General features: G+C 39.1%; 1 protein-coding gene across 3 annotated transcripts in view; it reads right to left on the bottom strand.

Moving 5' to 3' along the window:
• The window catches only part of MYH11 (myosin heavy chain 11), a 61788-nt gene that overhangs the window by 18627 nt on the left and 21139 nt on the right, over positions 1 to 22022 (bottom strand). For 2 of the 3 annotated variants that reach the window (XM_074598267.1, XM_074598264.1), the window contains exons 5-19: positions 15465 to 15567; positions 13718 to 13738; positions 11247 to 11339; positions 10281 to 10344; positions 8051 to 8149; positions 6867 to 7010; positions 4048 to 4143; positions 3539 to 3657; positions 3219 to 3371; positions 2573 to 2746; positions 2209 to 2382; positions 1621 to 1735; positions 492 to 685; positions 202 to 323; positions 17 to 86 (exon numbers count right to left, since the gene is read on the bottom strand). In XM_074598267.1, coding sequence (XP_074454368.1) covers positions 17 to 86; positions 202 to 323; positions 492 to 685; positions 1621 to 1735; positions 2209 to 2382; positions 2573 to 2746; positions 3219 to 3371; positions 3539 to 3657; positions 4048 to 4143; positions 6867 to 7010; positions 8051 to 8149; positions 10281 to 10344; positions 11247 to 11339; positions 13718 to 13738; positions 15465 to 15567 — 1741 coding nt within the window. The remainder of the gene's footprint in view (positions 1 to 16; positions 87 to 201; positions 324 to 491; positions 686 to 1620; positions 1736 to 2208; positions 2383 to 2572; positions 2747 to 3218; positions 3372 to 3538; positions 3658 to 4047; positions 4144 to 6866; positions 7011 to 8050; positions 8150 to 10280; positions 10345 to 11246; positions 11340 to 13717; positions 13739 to 15464; positions 15568 to 22022) is intronic. The other variant, XM_074598266.1, reaches the window with a different exon arrangement.

Raw genomic sequence — 22022 nt, 5'->3', positions numbered from 1 at the left:
AAAATGCTTTCCTCACCATCAGTATGCAAGCCTGCTTCCCATCCATGAATCCTTTAGGAATAGCATTTGCAGCAAGAATTTCGTATCTGCCAAAAGATGCTGATGTTAGGGAGGTTGAAACACATCAGATTATTTTGTACAGACAAACATGCATTGCACCACTATTAAACCCAGAGTTAGGAATGAGTGAGGGATTCCTACCGCTGACGGAACTCCTGGAAGACAATCCTGTTGGGGAATCCTTGCCGGCAGATACGAATACCTTCCAAGACACCATTGCAGCGCAACTGCTCCAGCACTAAATGAGCATCAAGTTTGCCAGCCTGAAAAGGGAACAGAAAGTATTTTTAGCTTAGTATAAATTTACAAAAATGTTACCAGCTCCATATCTATGTTTGAAGACATTATTCAGCTCTGTGATGTGCTGTACAGTGAGCAGCTCAACATGAAAAATGTGCCAGAAGCCTGAAAATTGAGCATTTGAAATTTACCCTTTTTTCATGATTTGGAATGATACAGCGGACAAAGTTGGGATTGGTATTCCTTAGCGTGGTCATCAGTTTGGTCAGCTGCTCCTTATAGAGTTGGCCAACAGTACGGAACATGCCTTTCTTGGTTTTTGAAGCACTAGGGAGTGAGCTTTCAGTCATCTTGGCCATCTGGTCCAGCCCAACTATACGGTCCACTGAAATATAAAAGAAAGTATGAATGGAACTGCTTGTTTAAACTGTCCTCACCTCACATTACAGCTGTCACTGGCATTGTTAAACTGCAGCTTCCCAAAGAGGACCAATATATTTTTGATGCAGTAGAAGCGTACTAACAAAAGTATTAGAAGAGCATTCTGGGTAAGTAGTCTATTTCTGTCAAACATGAAAATAAGGATCTTTATTAACTAGTGACAGAATGGAGCAACTGAATACACAGAATATATTTTATTTTATGTTTGCTCTAAAAAGGAAAGTCCTTCTGCAACATATCCAGTTGGTAGGTTGGTGTCAGAACTAGGAACAACGTCATCTCTTGTCTCCCATCTGTTAGCCAGTGGTTCTCAAAGTCTAGCTAATAATCTCCCTCAGTTATTTGATAATTCAAAGCCACCTTTCTGGTGTTTGCATGCGCATTTATGTCCATGTATTAAATATTTATACTGTAGTATATGTGTTACGGATCCATATAAACTTTTTAAAAACTGTTTTATATGCATACAGATATTCTTCTGATGGAGTTTAGTTGAGATTATACGTCTCTGGAGGAACTGTGTAGGGCTTCTGGGAAAGGACTGTGTAAGGCAAGTCATTCATAAAACACAACAATAGCCTGTATTAAGAGATCTACAATATCACATATCCAGCAACATTATAACAGTGTAATGAATAATTTTTATTCTGTTGCTGAATAATATTAAGTAAGGAAATTTTTCGATTGTGCTTAAAACTATCTAATGATGATTTCCATAAATATGTCTTTAGAACACATTATTCTTGTTTCTTAGTTCAGTCTCTTCTATGGTTATCATTTCCATACTTGTGTCCTGCCAGCAAGGAATGGCTGTCAAAAAGTTCTAGTAGAAGTTTCTCCCTTTAAACCACGTTACTGATTCAGAGTTGTGATTCATACCATCTTTCCAAAGGTCCGCTACAAATTTGTCTGAAGACTGGTTCAGCAGAGAAGTCACATTGTCATTTAGCGGATCCATGTTCTTTGTTAGCCAGGCAGTTGCATTGTAGGTAACCTGCGGGAAAGAGTGCTACATCAAAAATCTGTTCTTGATAAAGAAATCTGGAGTTTCCAAGAACACAGGGCATCATACAAATAATAATAATGTGAAAAGCTTTTGATGTTTGAGAGTTGAGTTCAGTATTTATTCTTACACGTACTAGCATCTGAAAAGCTTTTTGACACATATATCCATGGCAGGGCAGCTGCCCTGCCTTTAAAAAAAATCTGCTTGCTAGAAAGGAATCTGAATTACTTGGATTTTCAATAACCCTGTGCTGGTTATTTTTGTTTTCATGTGAGCTTAGCACAACCATGACTGTTTTGCAAATCTTATTTCATATGTTATGTAATTAAAGCACTTAATATATACATTATACGATTAAAGCTGACCCTTATCAACGTGGGTACCGGACTGTTTCTCTTTTACCAATTGGGCATCAAAGAATCAAAGTTCCCTAAGTCAAAATAGGTCAACCTGTCCAGTACCTTTCCTGCGTAGTGCATTATACAGAACTCGGTTTTATCCTTGAGTTGCTTGGGCTTCTGGAATTTGGGATGGTTGCCTTGTTCTTGGCATAGTTTCTCCACAAAGGATGTGTCAGTAGCTTTGGGGAACCAGCACTCTTCATCCAGCAGAGCCAGGACACCTGGAGGGTTGGTCTGCAATGTGAGCAATATCAGATCAGTATCATCACAGGCAGAGACAAAGAAAGAGCACCACCTTCTTTATCCCTTATATTACAAATCCTCTCAGGCAACAAAGAATCTGAAATACTCTCTTACTGTACTGATACATAAGTGACCCTAATGCAACCTATGTAGTATCCCACCTATAGAGATATAATCTTACTGGTCTTTCAATCAGCTCAATGCAAGGTTGCAGGTCAAGGCCAAAGTCAATGAAATTCCATTCAATGCCCTCTCGCTGGTATTCCTCTTGCTCCAATATAAACATTGTGTGGTTGAAAAGCTGCTGCAGTTTCTCATTAGTGTAATTGATGCACAGCTGCTCAAATGAATTGATCTGTGAAGGAGAAAAAAGTGAATTCCTGATGTTAGAAAGGGACCTTCATGAGGTAACTTAAATGACAAGAAGAAATTTTCTATTTTCTGTGTCTTTTTACATATTACAATAATTCAAATATGAAGATCCATATTTTTCTAATATAAGGTCTTGAAAATTTACAGTAAGTTCTCAAGTGGTAAATCTTTGTACTGAGACCTGTTCAATAAACCATAAAAAGCAGGCTTTAAACACTGAGCCCCACAGAAGCCCAGCAGGAGCATGCTGTCAGCCCCCAGCCCTTCCTGCCCAAGGGAAAGGTAAGCAGCCATGTGTAGTAGCCCTGTGGTGGGTCGTGTTGGCCATGGGCTGTTAGGCAGCTTGAAAGAACAAAATTGTTTTTGTGGCTCTGAACTTAGATTTTTGTCTTCTTATATCCAAACCACTGCATGATAATAAGAAGTTTAGCCAAATTGTGTCCCGCAGTACATACCTCAAAAATCTCAAATCCAGCAATATCAAGGATCCCCAAGAAGGAAGCGCCTTGTCTTTTTGTTTTATCAAGAGCTTTGTTTACACGAGCTAGAATCCAACGGAAAAGACGTTCAAATTGTGCCTTGGCCAAAGCCTCTATGGCAAAGTCCGCCTGAAAAAAAGAACAGAAAATTGTAAGTGAAAGAAGAAACCCAATCAGCTGCTAATTTCTGTAGAGATAATGAGACAGAAAATGGATGTTTTTCTTTAGACAAGATGTAAGAAAAAAGAAGAAAGGAGAACAGTTTCAGGAGAGCTGAGCAGACTGCAAGTAGATACCTGCTCTTTGGTCTGAGCTTTCTGAACAACATCTCGTCCTACTTTGATCCTTGGGGTTAGAATAGATCTTGTGAAATCTGTCACATTAATCCCCATCAGGTGACACACTTTTTGTGCAGCTAAAATAAAAGAATAATATTTTATTTCAGATCGGATTTTCTCTTAGCAGGCCAGTAAGTGTGAATACAAGCAGCTCAGCAAGTATGTGAAGTTCTTTATCTTCCTTTAAAAGCTCCTCTATTGTACATACAAGAGATGCCACTTGCCATAAAAGTATTATTTGTGATCCAAGCAGCAGATTCACTGTTCATCAGTTTATGGATTCAAGATGACTAGAAAAGGTAATGGTAATTGAGCTGATTTTATGTATGGCATATCTTTTAAAGCCTGTGAAATATATATGCAATAACAATTAAATAAACAGTACTGATAAAGAGTGCTTACTTAGCTGCTATTTTATTAATTTTTTAATGTTAACTGATTATTTTTTTTTAAGTGGCAAATCATACCAGTATTGTCTGGCATAGAAGCTTGATCAGTGTTTCTCTCCTTCTTGAAGACAATGTTACCCAGTTGTAGGACAGATGAAACAACCCTCAGTACAGCTGTAACAGAAACAGATAATATAAATGAGGAACAGAATGGACACATTTTGAAAGCTCTATTCTCTGCAATAATGAAGGTCCATTCTACTGCTTATGGTAGTCTGTACCTCTGTGGAAAGAGCTGGGTTTGCTTTAAAAGACTATGCCTACAAGTTTGAGAGTTGATTGAGCAGCATCTCAACAATCTGTGCAGGGGAGTAAAGAGGCCAGTCTGGGAACACCAGCACCTCCAAGCGAAGTTGTGCTAGCTCCCCAGGCAGACCTCCAAGTCTCAGGAATTCATCTCCCACTCACAGTGGCCTTGTAGCATCTTCCCTGCTCAGTCACTTGACAAACTGTATTTCTGTCGTTAAAATAAAAAAAACCCATACCTATGAATTATGAGCAGCTTCAAAAATGTGTGGCACTTCTGAAGCTCCAGTTATGCAGGAACATGTGGATATTTAGTTGTGCAACTAAAATCAAATGTATACAAATCTTTGAAGGATTAGTGTCAAAGTACAGAAAAGTAATTGATTAATGTTTGACTACTAAAATATATATAAAGGTTATGTTGCCTAACTTCTGGTAGTAAAATCTACTGATGTTATAGATGAGATAGATTGTGTAAATCTAGGGAGTTCTATTTATTTATTTGGTAAACTTACAGAAGAGAAGAATACTGTCCTAATGGGCTTATATTTTAGAGCATGAAATCAAAGGGGTTCAGACAGTAATACAACAACTCCTGTTGTTGTAATGGAGAACGCTGCTGTCAACACCAATACACGTGCCCTGGCAGGAGAACGAAGTCTCCATCAGGAACATCATCTGAATTTACCAGGGCTGGGATTTGCACTGCTGTCCCACAAGGCAAGACAAGACATTTTTTGTCAACATCCCTCAGTCACTGATGCAGGGGTGGGATGTGATGGAGCTCTGCTCCCAGCCACCACAGCTGGTCCAAGGCTCGTAATGGAATGACACTGTTTCTGCCACCAGGTGTCACCTGGGGCATGGCAATTTGCATCCATGGGCAATACACACTGGCATGCACCAGCTGAAGCCCTGCATGCTCCCAGGAACAGTGAGAGGTAAAAGCTACACAGATAGATGTCTCTGGCAAGCCCACATTTTCAAGATAGTTTAGTTGTTGGTTCATGCTCTTTGTTTTTATTTCTCTATTTTCCTGAGTCGGTGAATACAAATATGAGCTATTTGAGCCTGTTCCATTTTTTTCAAAATTAAGTCAGAATATCTTGCAACTTTCTCATGCTCATTGTTGGAAAGTTCTGAAAAAATGTCTTTAAATGGTCATTACTGTTGTTAGAGCTGGCCCTGAATTCATTAGTCTGTTCTGTGTCTATATGGAGTTCTTCTAGTGAGAAATCTTCCCTTTCGGAAGCCACAAATTATATTTCAAAACACCATGTGTCATAGTACTTTTGCATGCTGACAAGTGTACCGATGCTGTAGAATTCAAATGGGACAGGAGCTCATGTCATGTTCCTTCTACAAGCAGATCTCTGGAATTTGTAAGACTTATAAGAAAAAAACCCTTGCAATTCTTCGTTCAGATAGACAGCAAAATATTATGACAATTATTTTATTTGACCCATGTTTAAATTACTGTATAGAAGTGTCCTGTGCATCACCACTTGTTCTATGCATCATAGAGATAATTTCTCTTTGATGATATATACTCTATTTTCCAATATAGGTGATTCTTCAATATTTCTTTCACTGCGTTTCCAGCAAGTGCTGCCAGTTTAAACCTTTGAAGGAGGTGATTTGCAAAGAGTTTTCATTAGTGGCTTCAGCTGCTTCCATTGGCACCCACTGCAGCAATGGGAAAAGGTAGGCCACTGCAGTAATTTTCTAAGTAGAACTTTTCTAACAACAACCTAAAAGCAGTAGATCATAATTAGATCTTGCAAGGCAAGAACAGTCACCCTAATACTCACAAGACTTCCTGAAGCATCACCCTGTTTAATACAAAGGTGGCAATGACTCCAAGGAAGCTGTAGTGTGTTGTGTCATGGATCTATGGCAGTGGTTTCAGTGCCTTCGCTGCCAGTCTATTCTCAGCCACTGCTATCCTCCCCCCGGATTCCTGCTGCTGGTTTATGTTGTCTTCAGGCACTGTACTGCCACCAGGTCAGTTGCTTGTTGTGACTGGCTCTGACCACGCTGCTTGTGTTATGTGATCTTGATCCTGTGTTTAGATCCTGCCTTGATCTTGTGTCTCTCTTGGTCACACAGAACTGAGTTCCCGTGTTATTCTTAAGGTGAAGTAGAAACAAATCTGTGCTTGCAAAGTTTTCCTTTATGAGAGAACCTTCATGCTCTTTCCATGATATATCCACGGTTTAATTGATCTAATATGTCCTGAGAAGGAGGGAAATCTATGGGCACTAATTCACAGTGCACTTCTTAAAAACAGTAGCTAGGTAACAGTTGGTAATAGTTTTACACAGAGGAAATAAGAGGCAAAGAGGTTAAATCACATGGGTACATTTAGAATCCTCCAGCTGGTGGTTCATGCAAGATCAAACTTGTCCAGAGAAACGTGGACATAAAATCTAAATAATCTTAATTTTCTTATATGGATGGAGAACTTTACTTCATATGCATATTTTGCAAAGTGATTATTACGGACAGAATTAACCTCTGTGCACTTCCATCTCTATATAGAGTAACTTGCAGATGTATACCTTGAATACCATCTTGCTAACAATTCTCACCTATCTGTTCCTCCTCATTAAAGCCCATAATTTTCATGGCTTCCAAGGTCTCCTGGAACATCTCATCATCTTGTTGAGCAGGAATAGGCACATGGCCATTAGATAGAAAGGTATAATTGTTGAAGCCTTCCAGCAACAGGTCATCTAAAAAGCAAAGAAGAAAAGCTTTACTTAAGTGCATAAACTTAATGCTCTTGGTTCATAAGTTCTCCCAATGAACAACAGGTAAAACCACAGTGTTTTCACCAAAGGAAGACTCCGCTTATATGAGGAGTTCAGGGTTTCCTGGCGCACAATTATTTTCAAAATAACTCTTTATTTAGCAAGCTTGATTGTGTTAAGTTTCCAGTTTTCATTAGTAACTGGGGTATGTCTCTGCCCCTCAGTGAAATTTTGCATCCTGTGGACTGAAATCTGAGCCACTGTCTGCAAAGGTCTTTCATTTAACGCCATGTGTAACTTACTCAGAATTACGCTTCTCTCTGTGGGGATTCATATCACGTAATAAGAAGAATGGAACCAGGTAAAAACCACAGTGGCCCAGACCAAAAGACTCTTCAGTCATATACTGTGGCCAACAACAGATTCTTAGGTAATGAGCATAAAAATCAGGGAAAATAGGGTTATCAATTGCTTTGCGCATCCTTTGGCAACCAGTGACATAGGGAAAGATGTCATATTTGAACCATGATGTTCCATACATATTATGTCTAATCAATTTTTTTGGATCCATGTAACACTTTTCACCTTTTCAACATTCTGAAGCTATGGGTTTCACACTGTAATGATGTGCTGTGGGAATGACATTATCTTAATTTATTTTAAAACCACAAGCCAATATTTTTATTGGGAACCGCAATTTCTTTTGTATAAAAATTAAAATAAATAATGAATGATTCCTCCCTATTCATCTTCTTGATATCGTTCAAGATGGCATCTGAATGGGTTTACATATCCTGTAAATTGAAACATCCTGTAAACTGCAAACAAACTGGCTGAAACAGGTGGACATCAATTAAAGCTTTCTTATAATTCCCTTGAGAGAATTATTTTCTTGAGTTAAAGAGCTGTTTATGTAATTCAATCCTTTATATAAATACAATTAAAGAAGTTGATACATTACTTAAGTAAGCCATTGCTCAGACTGTTGAATGAAATCTAAGAATCATTAGCAAGTAACTTACTTCTCATTTGTTCAGAAGCTCCAGCAATCAAATAGTAAAAGATATGAAACGTTCGCTCATCTTTAGCCTGACGAATAGCACGGGACTTTTCAAGCAAATCTGTTTGTCAAGTGTGTTAAAAAAAATAATAAAAATCAATAGCATATTGCAGTCCTTCCTTAATTGTGCCATCAGCCTCGAACCCATCAATAGCATTGTTGAAATATTTGCCACGAGCTTGTCTGACATGAACATGCATCTAACTCTGTGGCAGGAGCTCTGGTATTCGTATAATTCTCACCACAATGAGTATTGTACATTATTGTATCTTACTGTATGGTAAATGCCAGTAATCATGGTAATAAGCACCACAATAGATATAAATGCTTCTAAAATCACTTATATAAAAATAGTATTCACAATATAATTCACACCACTTAAAAAGAAGTACCAATTGATTCTTCCAACATAAGGTGGGGCTGCTAGGAAAAAAGCTCTTGAGGCCAGCATTGTAGGAATAAAAGCAAATTTTATTTATGGTCCATTTTTGTGACTATAAACTACTAAAAATTAAGTTGGCAACAGTGCACGTCAACATCAGTCAGTGATTCATTCTTCACACTGATGAAACTTCAGTTAAGACCAAAAAAATTAAAACCTGACTTTCTAAAAATGGCTTGTCAAAATAAGAGCAGAAAGATGAATTGTTTGTTGTTTGATGTTATGCCCATGAGATAAGGTCCTTCTTTCTTTCTGCATCTATCTTTCTTTTCTTTCTGCATCTTTCTTTCTCATTTATTGGAGCGAGCAGCTCCTTCTGGATGCAAAGATGAGCAATGCAGCATTGAGGAATCTAGCTATGTATTAATTTGTTCATTAAAACACACCGTCTCATAAATGTAACCAAGGGAAGGGGCAACAGTACTTGGCAAGCAATGTCAAGTGAAGCTGAATTTCTCTGAAATGTCTGTACTTTTTTCCTGAAAATATACATCGAGGTTATTGATATATAGCTCACTGCTCTGCACGTGTCATTTGAAACAGGGCAATATTCAGCACCCAGAGCAGACAGGTTCTCTGGAAATATCTAGCACTTGATGCTATCTGGGGCAAAATACTTGCTTCACTTCAGTTGAGTGAGTTTCCAGAACATGTAATTTCGGACCATGGCAGTTTAACAGAATATGCAAAGATTAAGGCAATTTCAGGATAAACTGTCCCTTGGTTTGACAAAGGGAGAGGAACTTACGGACTCTAAGACAGCTCTTCTGACTATGCCATGTTCTTCAACTTTTCCTCTCTCTTTTGTCTTTATCAAGATAAAGTCTTCAGAGAGGTGGAAGGGAAAGGTATAGTACTTCTATTAAAATGACCCTTCAATCCTCCAGACATGAACTAGGAAGCTGTCATACTGGGTATTGTATAGACTTCTCCCTTAACAGGTTATTCTCAATGCTTTTCCTTGGAATACCTCTATCCCGGTACAACATATGTGACCTTTGCTATACCTGAACAGCAGGGCATACGCAGCTGCTTTCAGTCTTGAAGGCTCAGGACCCTTCCCTTACAGAAGCCATGGTGCACAGGGCTGAGAGTGAGATTGTATTGAGCATCTGGACTTCATCCCAGCTTGCGGTCAGGACTGGGACAAAGTGCCAAACCTGTACTTGAAAACTGGGAAGCACTATCCAAGTTCCTGGGTAAACCGTAGTGATAATACCAAGCATTCAAGGGTAAACTGTAGTGATAATTCAGTGTTTTTTCAAAGTGCCTGTCACAGCACCAGTAAGAAACAGTAAAGTTTCAAAACTTTTTATGCAGCTGGAAACGTAGACCACAGGGAACCGGAGTGACCCATGCAGGATCACACCGGTACAAAAAAAAATGACCGCATAGCTCTCAAGATCACATGCAATCTTAACCACAAAATCTTTTCCCATTACTCTATTATTGGGACTCTGCTTTTAAAGTCCCCTGCTGTTGCCTTAGGTATGGTGCTTCCATTTTCTGAAGCTGTATATGGGGAATAGCAGACTTTCCTATAGCTGAGAAAACAGACCTGAAAATGTAAACATGAGAGTAAGACAAACTAAGTAGCTGGTATCAGCATAAATGGAGCCACTTCCCTCCATCTTTGTTTATACCAACCTCAGCAATATTTGCCTTTCTTAGACATGCAATGGAGCTTGTTTATCTTACTTCCTTCTGCTAACCCTAGTTAGCTTCCAGTGCCGCTCACTGAAAAGGATACAAGTCTCTATGTTTGCTCCGACAATGTAGCCTGTCACATCAAAGTTGATGCGGATGAATTTGCCCTGTGAATGAAAAGAAGATCTAGATTGGGCTGTTCTTTCATGTTATGCCAGGTTTTCTAACATGAGTATTTAGCTTGTTTAATAAGACGTGTACATCATCCTCTTAAGAATAACATGCTTGATTCCCTCCTGCTGGGACAACTCATGGAAAAGCCTAAAAGGAAGTGAACTTCTCTGATATTCCCTCTGCAGAGATTTGCACCCACATTTTGTTCAGGCACTTAGAGGGGAAAGGAGTCCTCCCTGCAGGACCAGGCTTTAGAAGCTGGGGATGTGACAACATCTATTTTCTACTTGGATTTCCACAAGTCCAGTGAGGGAATAGCATTGGATCTGCGTTAACTCCCTCTGCTGAAGTTCATCTGCATGGATCCCTGAACTTTGCAGGGAGACAGCAGAGGGGCGAGAGGAGGGTCTGCAGGGAAAACAAGCATCTGCCAGCACTCCCAGAAGGATAGTAGCAGCCCTCAGCTCACATCATTCTAACTTGAATCTGTATGACTGTTTCTTCTTTTTCTTCTGTAGTTTTTATTTTAATATATTAGCCAACCTTGCTAAGTAACAGTCACACCTTATGAGATACATGCTCAACAGTAGCACAAAGAAAAAGAAAGTACAGATTTTGTTTGCAAGTATTCAGAAGGTGGATATGTCCTGGAGCAGAAATTGACCCTGGAAGGCTGCTAAACTGTGAGAGGACAACGGTACTGTCAAGTTTGAGCTTCATCTTTGATCTTCTATAAGGCCAAATTCCTATTTCGGAGAGGAATTCTAAACTGTTTTTAAGCGATTAGTTTTAAGATGCTCTTTAGAAAGAAGCAGTGATGAAGACCACTGTACATTGTGTTTTAAAGATGCTGTACCTCCCCCCCCACAGACCCAACTCAACTTCTCCTACTTACGAATCTGGAGGAGTTGTCATTCTTCACAGTTTTGGCGTTTCCAAAAGCTTCAAGAATAGGGTTTGCCTGTAGAAGCTGTTTTTCCAGCTCACCCTAAAATTCATTCAGATGCAGTTAACTCCAAACTTCATAATTACTTAATTAAAACCAACAAATGTACACTGGAGAAAAATGTGAAAGATAATTTAAGCCTCTAACTTTTTTTTTTTGCTGAATACTGCACTTCATGTGGATTTGTTTTAATTCTCTGTTAATCTTTGTGTTTATATTTGTGCAGTTGACTGCTGTCCTGTGTATATGACCTTTTTCCAGCCCTGTTGCCTGTGACAGATTAAAGTCTATTAATCTGTTTAGCATCACGACTGGCCTTTCTTTAAAATAAAGGGTCATTCAATGTCAAATTTTTTTTTCCAGTTTAATATCATTTTTAGAAGGGATATTCTTAAAGGAACCTCTAGCATGTCTTTTTCAAGTTAGTTTATTGAGATCCTTTGCTAGCAAATGACGATGTAATTAGAATAACTTGCCGAGAATCATTTTAATGTAATGCAGCACAAAGCTACAAAGCAGATTTCATTGAGTCTATTAATAATGATCCATGCAAGGCTATTTAGGTTAAATATGGAAATGCTTTGATTTATTTCAAACCAGGATAATGAATTCTCATGCAAACACACAAACTTCATATTATATTGTTAATTGTGATTGGCAATTGCTAATGAAACAAATCATGCAATGAAACAAGCATGCATTTAATACTCTATTTCTAAATAAATCAATGAGGCTGAAAAAATCCTTTTCTTATGAACACAGCTTTTTTGAACTTTTCGTTCAGCTCTATCCTATGAGGTCACTCATTTTCATATTTGTGTCTTGTCCTATTCTTTGAGTACTACTCTGCAGTAACGTGCATTATTTCAAATAACTCACCCTGAAAAGGAAAAAGTCCTTGATAGATAATATATATCATTTAAATCATTTTAGTTAGAAAATAAGGCAATATTTAGATTGAATCTAGGGGAAATAATTTGGGAAATGAAAGTGCTTCCCAATTAGTGTGCAAAACTGGTAACCTTTTTCTAAATGCCATTCCTGAATGTCGTGTAATTTATGTGGCAATGGTGAGGGCTGCCTCAAAAATACCAGTAAAAAGCAACAGATTGTTAACAAATGGCTAAACTTATCTGCGTGGTCATGAGACAGAAGAATGACACCTTCCTGAGAGCATAGATCTTTTGAGAGCTAAGGCATGTGTCAAGAATGCATTTTGAAAAAAAATAAAAGAAAAAAACCCACAACCCCCCCCCCAAACTTACTACCTAAGAGTTGAGGAAGAAGGAAGGAAGATTTCCAAACAAGCTAATATAGGAGTCCTCGAATAAGTAATGAATTCCTAAAAGTCCCTGAACTTTCTCTGTACTGAGCAACTCTTTCCACTAGACTCTGTAGATTTAAAAACTTCATGATAGGCGTAGGATGTTGCTGAAATCAGATGGTGACAGCTAAAGACAGCCTTGTCTGCTAAACTGAGACAGATGCCACCTGCTTCTAGTGAGAAGCTATAAAACTGTGTCTACACATTAACAGCATTGTATGCATCTGTAATTCCACTGAACTCACAGAGTTGCCTACGCCAGTAATGAATTAGTATTTTTTTGCAAAGAGCTTGTCAAATTAAGTCCTAAATTAACTGAGAGGCAACACATTGCCCTTTGTCATAGCCGAAGTCTGAGAGGCAGCAGTCAGAATGGGGAAAAAAAGACCCCATTAAAAAAAAAATCCCATTTGCCTGGCACAGGACCAGGCAAATATAGGCAAACCTGCCTATATTGCCAAAGCATTGGTATACTGGTATGGCACACAACAATACAGGAGGACCTATAAGAAACTGCTGTAACATACCTGCAGACACACGCTGCAGTGGGAATCGCTCTGTTACACATCATAGCAGCAAGCTAAGAACATGCTAACTTTTGCAGATGTGAACAATTCTCAAGAGTTACATGAAAATGTAAAATTGAAAGCAATATCAAATGGAAAGCATGCAGCCAACCAAATCAGTCAAACACTGTGAGGTTTAGGAATTATTTCACAACAGTCCTAAAAAGTTCAACCTGAAGCACAGAAAGCATTTGGGTATTTTCATTCAGAAATCACGTAGCTCAATTTCAGGCTGAGTGGCTCTTTCAGGATCGTGGGAAATTTCATTCAAACTATGGCAATTTGAACACACACATATAGAAGAGAGTGATATTTGAAAGATGACCCTGCCTGTGTCAGGCCTCATTCTTTACCATGGAGCCTGCCACAGTTAGGGTTGATTTGTGAGAGCATTTGGCGCTATTGTTGCTTTTTATCATATCATACAACATATTTCAACAAAATCTCTCTTAAATTTTTGAGGTGCAACAATAGCATGCAGATCTACACTCAGTGCCTTAAACACACATCAAACAGTCTAAGTTACTCACGTAAGAAAAAGATGGACCTTGCTGTATTGAATAATGTGGTATAAAACAAGTGTCAGTATCATTTCCATTACACAGACATTTTTATTGTTTTTCCTGTATTAAAATAACCAATACACAGTTTCCATGCAAATAAACCAGGAACACAAATACAAACTATCTATTGCAGACATACCAAGAGTACAAATACCATTAATATAAAGAGAGCATTTTAACTGAAGGGAAAAAAAACCCTGAAGCAAAGGGATGGGATTTGGATCCAGACACAGGTTAGACTCCCTGGACCAGACAAGGACAGGTATTTTATATGGTAAATCACCAGTTCTTCTCTGGTGCAACTGAGGCGTTTTGCTATTCATTATTTTTTAATGACTGAAATTGCAGTGTGAGTAGTCCCAGTCACTGAATTACTATTTGTCAGCATGTTATAGAAAAACTTAGACTTTCTCTCAGCTCCCATCTGATGGATATTTGCTTTCAGGTCTGTCCCAGGGCCAGTTTGATGCTGAGACTCACGTAATTCCCCAGAGGAGTCAGCAGTAACTGCAGTTACATGCCTATTAGGGATGGCCTTGAAACCACAAGTTCATTTCCCCCAGCCCCAGCAGGGACCCAGTAGGAAGAAATAAGTTTTTTGCATAAACATTCAAAAAAGGAAAATGATGCCTTTAGTCTTGGACCATTTCCACTACATTAAATCACAGATTAAATACCTAGAAAATACTACCCAAAGGGACATCTACTCCCTCTCTTGCCCCAAAGCAGAGTGTGCTGTACATAAACAACAATTATTTATGGTGGAAGAGGCCAGGCTGCACGCCCTGTGCTCTGGACTCCTCTGTCTGCTGCCGTACAGGGTAGTCAAGAGCAGCTGCAAGACTCAGCACAGGTGTGGTGTGGTCTTGAGATTTTTACTTCATTTCCCACTACCCTACTAATTACTTATTTTGGACCCAGTCTTGCATTTGGGACACGCTGAAACGTCTTCCTGAATTAAGCCTGTTTTGTCATAAAATTGAAATGCTACTTTTTTTTTCCTCCAGAAGTTTGAGTAACATTCAAAATTCTGGAAATGACATAGATCCTGGAGTTGCATCATTGAAAACAGCAAAGACAGTTGAGAGCCTCAGCCACACTAATGATCTCTGGGAACTGGCAGGTATAAGCTCGTACTATGGTTCAGAGCAAGAAAATGAACTTTAGGCACTAAGGCAAGACTATTACAAATTTTGAAGGAGCAAAGTACTTTAAAAAAATTGTGCCTTTCAAAATTGTTCTCTCTGACAGAGGAGTAAAAAGAAAATACAAGTTTTATACTGGGACTCTTTGCTAGTTAGTAAGGCTAATCAAAACTTTGTATGTTTAAATACTAGTGTACATTTTTGTGACGCAGTTGTACAATGTGTTAGTTAAAGACTTTCCCAAACTTCTTAGTTGCCAGGGGCCAAGGGTAAAATAAGGACCCGAGCCCTCACAGATTTCAAGGCCTTCATTCTAGGATATAAATAGGTGCTATGCATATGGAAAGCTATGAATATTTCTCTTCTAGCAAAGTACATTCTGATTTGATGCCTAAGGGGATGTCAAACAAAAGTTTTTTTTCCATAAACATAGAGCTGTGACGTAATTGTGTACTCTTAATATGTCGACTGCTTGGCAAGCCACCGATGTTGACTTGCTGTTAGCACAGTCAGCTCAGTACAGTCCTAACAGGCTTGAAGAAGGGTTGAATACCGAAGAGCTCACTTACAGTGATGCTGGTGTCCTTTTTGCCCTTATGTGATGAAGCAACAACAGCCAGGTACTGAATGACCTTTTTGGTATTTTCTGTCTTGCCAGCACCAGATTCACCTCTGAGGGGAAAGAAAATGACACAAAAGAAGGTAGGTAACTGGTGGACTCCTTCTGCCATGTGATGTAGTTAGTGTATGAAAACAGGACTGGAAACTGCCTGGCTCAGTTAGTATTTACCCCAGAACACTATCTCTCCAAATCCACCTGACTTAGCACGCAAAGAACGCATTATCAGAACTATATCTCTGTCCCATTAGTATTTTGACTGGACATTGGTCCATTTAAGGCAATTCTAAAACATGATGCATTTTTGAACAGCAGTTCATCTTGCTTTGGCAGCCTCTGAACATTTATGAGAAGTGGAGCTGGCAGGGAGTCTGCTTGTATTTTAAGACCAAAAAATACATTAACTATGATGCGGTACAGCAGTAAGAAAAAACATCAGCAGCAATACAATACTTTTATCTTCTGAAACTCTGGCATTAAAGTAGATTAACAGCTTTTATTAGAGCTAGAGAATAAGCGAAGGATCCTGCCTCATCTGAACTCCATGTTCAAACACTCCTTGAATTCAGTGGGGCCAGAGCTGGGACTGCCTGAGGTGTCCCTGCTAACTGGGTAGCAATGGACATCTTGTCTGGGGAGATGTCTGACCAGCAGAACTGGCATCCCAGCCGTGCTTCATGCAGTGTTCCTTGGGTAGCAGGAAGGCAGTGGTAAGTCTTCACCTCCCAGAGGACTTCCAGGGTTACGTTTATTTACAACTCTTAAGCCCTCTCTTAAAGTAAAATACTGGTTTTCAAAGTGCAGGTACAAGGGCCAGATTTACACAGTCTTTCCTCAGAAGTTTCCAGCTTACTTTTCCCTACTTTCCCTTTTCCCTAAAGTGTCAGATTACATCGTCTCGCATCTTCGAGATAGATACCTTTGGCTCTGATCATTATATACACAAAAATTATTTTGTACTGTTCTGTCTCAGCAATGAAAAAGGGCATTAAAGTGAGTGTGGATGTAATAAACTAGTGTTTTCAACTGTATCAATCTAGTGCCGTGCGGAGGGCAACAGTCTAAATGTAAGTTGGACCTATTTGTCTTTGGGTTTAAACTAAAATGGATTTAAAAATAAAAAGAACAATACATTCAAAAATCCCATGGATATTTGTCAACTCTTTCGAAGCTGGAACTATTTAGCTGGAACCGTTGCAGTTCTGCTTCTTTTCCTAAATAGGAAATACAGGAGTTAATTTTCCCTACCAAGGGACCAGCGATAAATGGACATAAAAATTATGAGTAAGTGCTGGGCAGAACTTTCAAGATGGGATGACATGGATGTAAACCTTAGGAAACCAGAAACAATTCCTGCCTGAGGTACGACATGATGTGAAGTGTTTCTTCTGGCTTTTAGAGTTTTAACCAGAAATAATTCAGATGAATATGTTCCTTTTCACAAGACCTGGGTTAACTTGCACAGTTTAGAGGCTGGATTTGTCTCTGCCTGGGCTTCAGTGCTAAAACACTTCCATGTTTTATTGATAAAAATTAAGTGTCCTGGGAACAATTCCAAACCAAGCACACCAATTTGAAGACATATGCATACAAAGTTTTCAAATAAATCTACCTTACAACTTTGTTTCTTTGGGGGGGGGGGAGAAAAAGGCAAAACTTTATTCAAACAAACCCCAGGCTTTGAACTATTCCGTTTTATTAAAGGTTATTTGTAGTTCATCGCTACATGAATTGCATTTCCTTTCTCCCAGGGCAACAGTGCCCATCATTTGGCTTTCCCCTGAATCCCTGTGAGTATTACCATATATGGCATCATTTTACTTGTAATTATCCTACCATACTGTAATGCTTAAGTTACTTAACATTTTGTTCTGTGCTTTCATCCTTAACTCTTTGCTCCTGCACAGGCTGAGGGTTTTCCTATTTGCTGCAGATAGACTGTGAGGCTTTAACTTCCTTTTGAAGTGGACAATAAAAAGTTCTTCAACATGAAATGGAAATGCTTCAACATGAAATGGAAAACAGACAGGATCTCAACAGCTACAAGTAGGAAAAAAAATCTCTAAGGTCAATAAGTAACGAAGAATTATGTCCGGAGCTGGTGAATACATCAAATTTTTCAACACATCAGATCATTTTTAAATGTCCATGACAATAGACAGGTCTGATGAACAAGTATCCATTAAACAACATTAGTAGCCCTCAAACTCTAAAGGATACACTACAGCTGTGGTGTATGTCATCTCAGTGATGAAATACCATTTGCGTGGAAACTAACTCATGAGGAGAAATGACTAGATCGGTTTCAATGCCTCTAAACATCAAGGGGAAAGATCCAGGAGGAGGAGAGCATGTGAATTTCTCAGTCCACTTCACAGGTGGATTAAATTCTTCCTAGAACTACTGGCCTGCAACAGAACTGGTTGTGCTCTTTTTTTTTTCTCTGCATCTGCCACGAAGTACCGTCGTTTCTCTGGTGTCAGAAACAACTTTCATTGTGAGGTGGTGTGAGGAATCCTACCTCTTTTAAAATTTACATGCTCTCTTGAGCTCAGTGACTGAATTTTTAAAGCCAGATCATTTTCTTGCAAGCATATGTCAGCGGCTTTGGCATGGACCGTACACGACAGGGTTCCTCCCAGGAGGCATCTGCTCCTCTCTTCTGAGTGCCTGTTTTCCTCAGTCTTTACCTCTAAATTATGTTTCAAAGTGGGAGTTCACCATATAAACACTGTTGCCCCTGTCTTAATTATGATCTTTTGGGAGTACACTGACCATTTGTTAAATCAAAGCATCTTGAATCATCCTTGTTGCCTGCCAAACAGAGGCAGTGCATTTGCTACCAGTGCTGTTCTTTGCACCCAGCTCAGATGGGCAACCCAAAAATGAGCTCAAAAGCAGGTCCCATTGCACAGTTCTGATCAGCCCAACAGCAGGACTTTATCTACTTCTCATAAATGTTTTCCTCCTAAGAAACTCCTTGGCTTTCCCAGAGCAAAAGGGTCCACTAGGCTTACAGTCTTGCTCTGTTAAAAACACCACTCTTAAATTGTTTGGCATAGTTTATTCTTCCCTCATTTCTTGCCAGGCATTGTTTTAGGAACTCAGAACAGGATGTAAAGCACATAAGCTCACATATATAGTACTCAGCTATGATAAAGTTTTTGTAACACGTGAGCTACTCCTCCGTGACTCCATTTCCTTCACCTTAAATGAAAATTATCCTAGTTAGAATAGGTTTGCAAATTAGGATAAGGTGAGACTAGAAAGTTGGCCCTACTGTTGTGGGGTGACCTGTAGTGTAGCCAGGAGTCTTGTACGATTGGGTATAACTGGGAAAAATCAGTTTAAAAACTGTATTTTTTTGTTGAAAAGTTGAAAGCTTTCTATATTAATATGAAGATCTAAGGCTTAGCTTAATACCACTTTTGGAAACATCTAAAAAGTAACAGCAGAGTTTATTTTCAGCATTTGTTTCAGTAAGCAATGAACCACAAAAATTGCCCGTTCACACATCTCTTAATCTGGCTATGCTGGCACTGCGGGAAGCCTCTGTGCACAGAGCAGTCAATGAGGTGCTCTAAATCACATTAGGGTTTGGCAGGCTTCATCCTGCGGTACGACATGTGCAAAGATAATGAAAATCTTTGTCCTAGATGAGTTGTACCCCACTAGAAACCCATCTGGGAAGCCAGCCCCCTGATCCTACTAATTTACTTATAAAAAAATTCCCCAAAGAGACTGCGCTGGTTGAGCACCAAGCTCCACCCCGGGTTTAAAGCTACACAAGATATCTGTATGGGAGAAGGGCCAGGTAGCACCGCTTGCCAGCTCCAGCCTTTGTGATTTAGCGAGCTGGGAAAGAAAAGAGTTTAGCTCTCTCGTGGAGGAGTCTTTTGACTAATGGGACTTCGCAGTTTGGAGGATGTTCTGGACGACACTGCTTCTTGACATGTGTTGGGGGAGAAAGTGGGCTGAGGTCCCATGGACGGGTGAGGCCCTGGAGAGTTTGCCCAAAAAGAAAGAGGGGAGGAATGGGAAAAGGGCAGGATGGTCACTGCCTCACCCAATATTTTGTCTGTTGCCGTATGAAATTAAGTGGAATAAACACCCTGCTACCATATGTTTTTATAGAAGCTACTCAAACTAAATGCATGCATAAAAAAAGTAAAAGGAAAATAAAAAGTATTTGATTATATGTACAAATCAAGTGTCTAACGTGCATTTGTTTTCACAGGCTTCACATTACCCCAGACACTCAGAATTTTGATCAGATTATTTTTCTTATTAATTTAAGGTGATTTTTGTTTAACTGAAACTTGTGCAGTGTCCTTTTAGCCATATCTGCTTTCTAGAAAATATTCTACGTACTCTTTTCAGGAAGTGGCTAAAATATGAGAATCCCAAGATCAGACAGGTTTTAGAGATCTTTAAAACACTCATGTACTTAGCTATGCAAATAAGCACCTGTGGAATTTTTAGTAAAAACCTTTTGAAAACTTCAGGAGAATCCACTTGTATCTTTAGAAATCAAACAACTTAAAGGACAGAAGTCTCCTTTGAGGGCTGGTGCCTCTACTTTCATTGGAAGAAGCTTGAAAAGCCTGTTCACTGGCTATTGCTTAGTCCAGTTCACACTTAATTGCTTATGCACTGTGGTTGCTCAGGTCTCTGAGTAACTGGACAGATTTCTTGGGATTTTTCCTTCAGCAACATCTAATGTGCTGGTCAATACAGACCAGCATGGTCTTTGCAAGAGTGAATACAGAATATTTCATGGCCAACTCAGATGTCAAAGAAGAGAGATGGCATCAGGGGAGGCCTAAGGGCAGGCAGGAATTTTGGGGAATCCCAATAGTCAGGCAGCGCAGCAAAGGCTGCCCAGAACAGTACAGCGACCAAAACACAAGGATGGAAAACCCTTAACTGCCTTAATTTTCAGGCACATAAATTAATAAGATTTCATACCCTGAGTGCAATATTATATATTGTATATTTATTATATATATTATGTTACATTATCATAGAATCATAGAATAGTTTGTGTTGGAAGGGACATTTAAAGGTCATCTAGTCCAACCCCCTTCAATAAACAGGGACATTTTCACCTAGATCAGGTTGCTCAGAGCCCCGTCCAACCTGACCTTGAATGTTTCCAGGGGTGGGGCATCTACCACCTCTCTGGGCAAGCCTGGGCCGGTGTTTCACCACCCTAATTGTAAAAAATTTCTTCCTTCTGCCTAGTCTAAATCTACCCACTTTTAGTTTAAAACCGTTACCCCTTGTCCTTTCACAATAGGCCCTGCTAAAAAGTTTGTTCCCATCTTTCTTATATATCCCATCTTCCCTTTAAGTACTGAAAGACAGCAGAGCAGTAAGGTCTCCCCAAAGCCTTCTCTTCTCCAGGCTGAACAACGCCAACTCTCTCATCCTGTCCTCATAGCAGACGTGCTCCAGCCCTCAAATCATTTTCGTGGCCCTCCTCTGGATTCACTCCAACAAGTCCACGACATTTTTATATTTTATATAAGAATCCTTACAGCTACGTTTTTTACAATTTAGGTACTAGGCCTTGGCAAGTTTGATTCTGTAGCTATTTAAAGGAAAGATCCCAGCTGATCAATGCCATGAAGTCTTCAGTCGTTGTTATGTATTTTAGGCAAAGAGATAATTTCTTACAATTTTCAGCAATTCTATAGAATAATGCAAATTGCTTCTACTTCACAGCTGGCCAGCTGAAAGCCAAGTGAACTTTCTTCTTTCTGTACAGCCAAATAAGGCCAACAAGGATGATAAACCAGTAGTGGTTAAAGTTGTGTACATTGGTTTTAGCTTGACTAATCTTTTTGTTTTAAAAGACTTGTGTGAGGACTGTTTTAGGCTATGATGCCCATCCAACACACAGCAGTTATTGTAAACATCTCGATGAATCACTTACCGTGACTGTTTGCAAAATGGGAAAGACATTTCATTCTCATGTTTTCAGCTGAGCTGGCCAGGTGATAGAAAAAGTATTTTAATATACGGTAGCTGTCAGAAGTGGATCCTTTAATGGATTTTCATGAACAAAAAGGCATAGATTTGGAAAAGAAAGTCCCTTTCTCAAAAATCCTAATATTCCAAAGTTAAAAGAAGATCTGAAGATTTACTAATGGAAAAATAAACTAAAGTACAGGAATAGAAGGAGGAAATGCATATTGTAAATTAGTCTTCATAACCATGACATGTTTCATCCTGGGAAGAATGTGATGGTCAATTTTTATTTCATCATTGCAGCAATTTTAGATTTCTTTTTAGGATTAATACATTTTTAGACAGATTCTTGACTGATATATTTATATGTAATGAAAATCTTGTTACAACAGAGGTTAGAGCTATGCTAGCCCTTATAGTACTAGATATAGTATGTAATTGTTACTTTTTCTAAGGTGATAATTTTTTTCCTGTCAGCAGTGGCACTCACAAGTAACTGTATGGCTGGTGATCAGTAGCAGTGCTTTTTAAAAAC

This window comes from Larus michahellis, chromosome 8, assembly GCF_964199755.1.
Source record: "Larus michahellis chromosome 8, bLarMic1.1, whole genome shotgun sequence".
Taxonomy (NCBI): domain Eukaryota; kingdom Metazoa; phylum Chordata; class Aves; order Charadriiformes; family Laridae; genus Larus; species Larus michahellis.
This window is presented reverse-complemented; position numbering and strand designations above follow the sequence as displayed.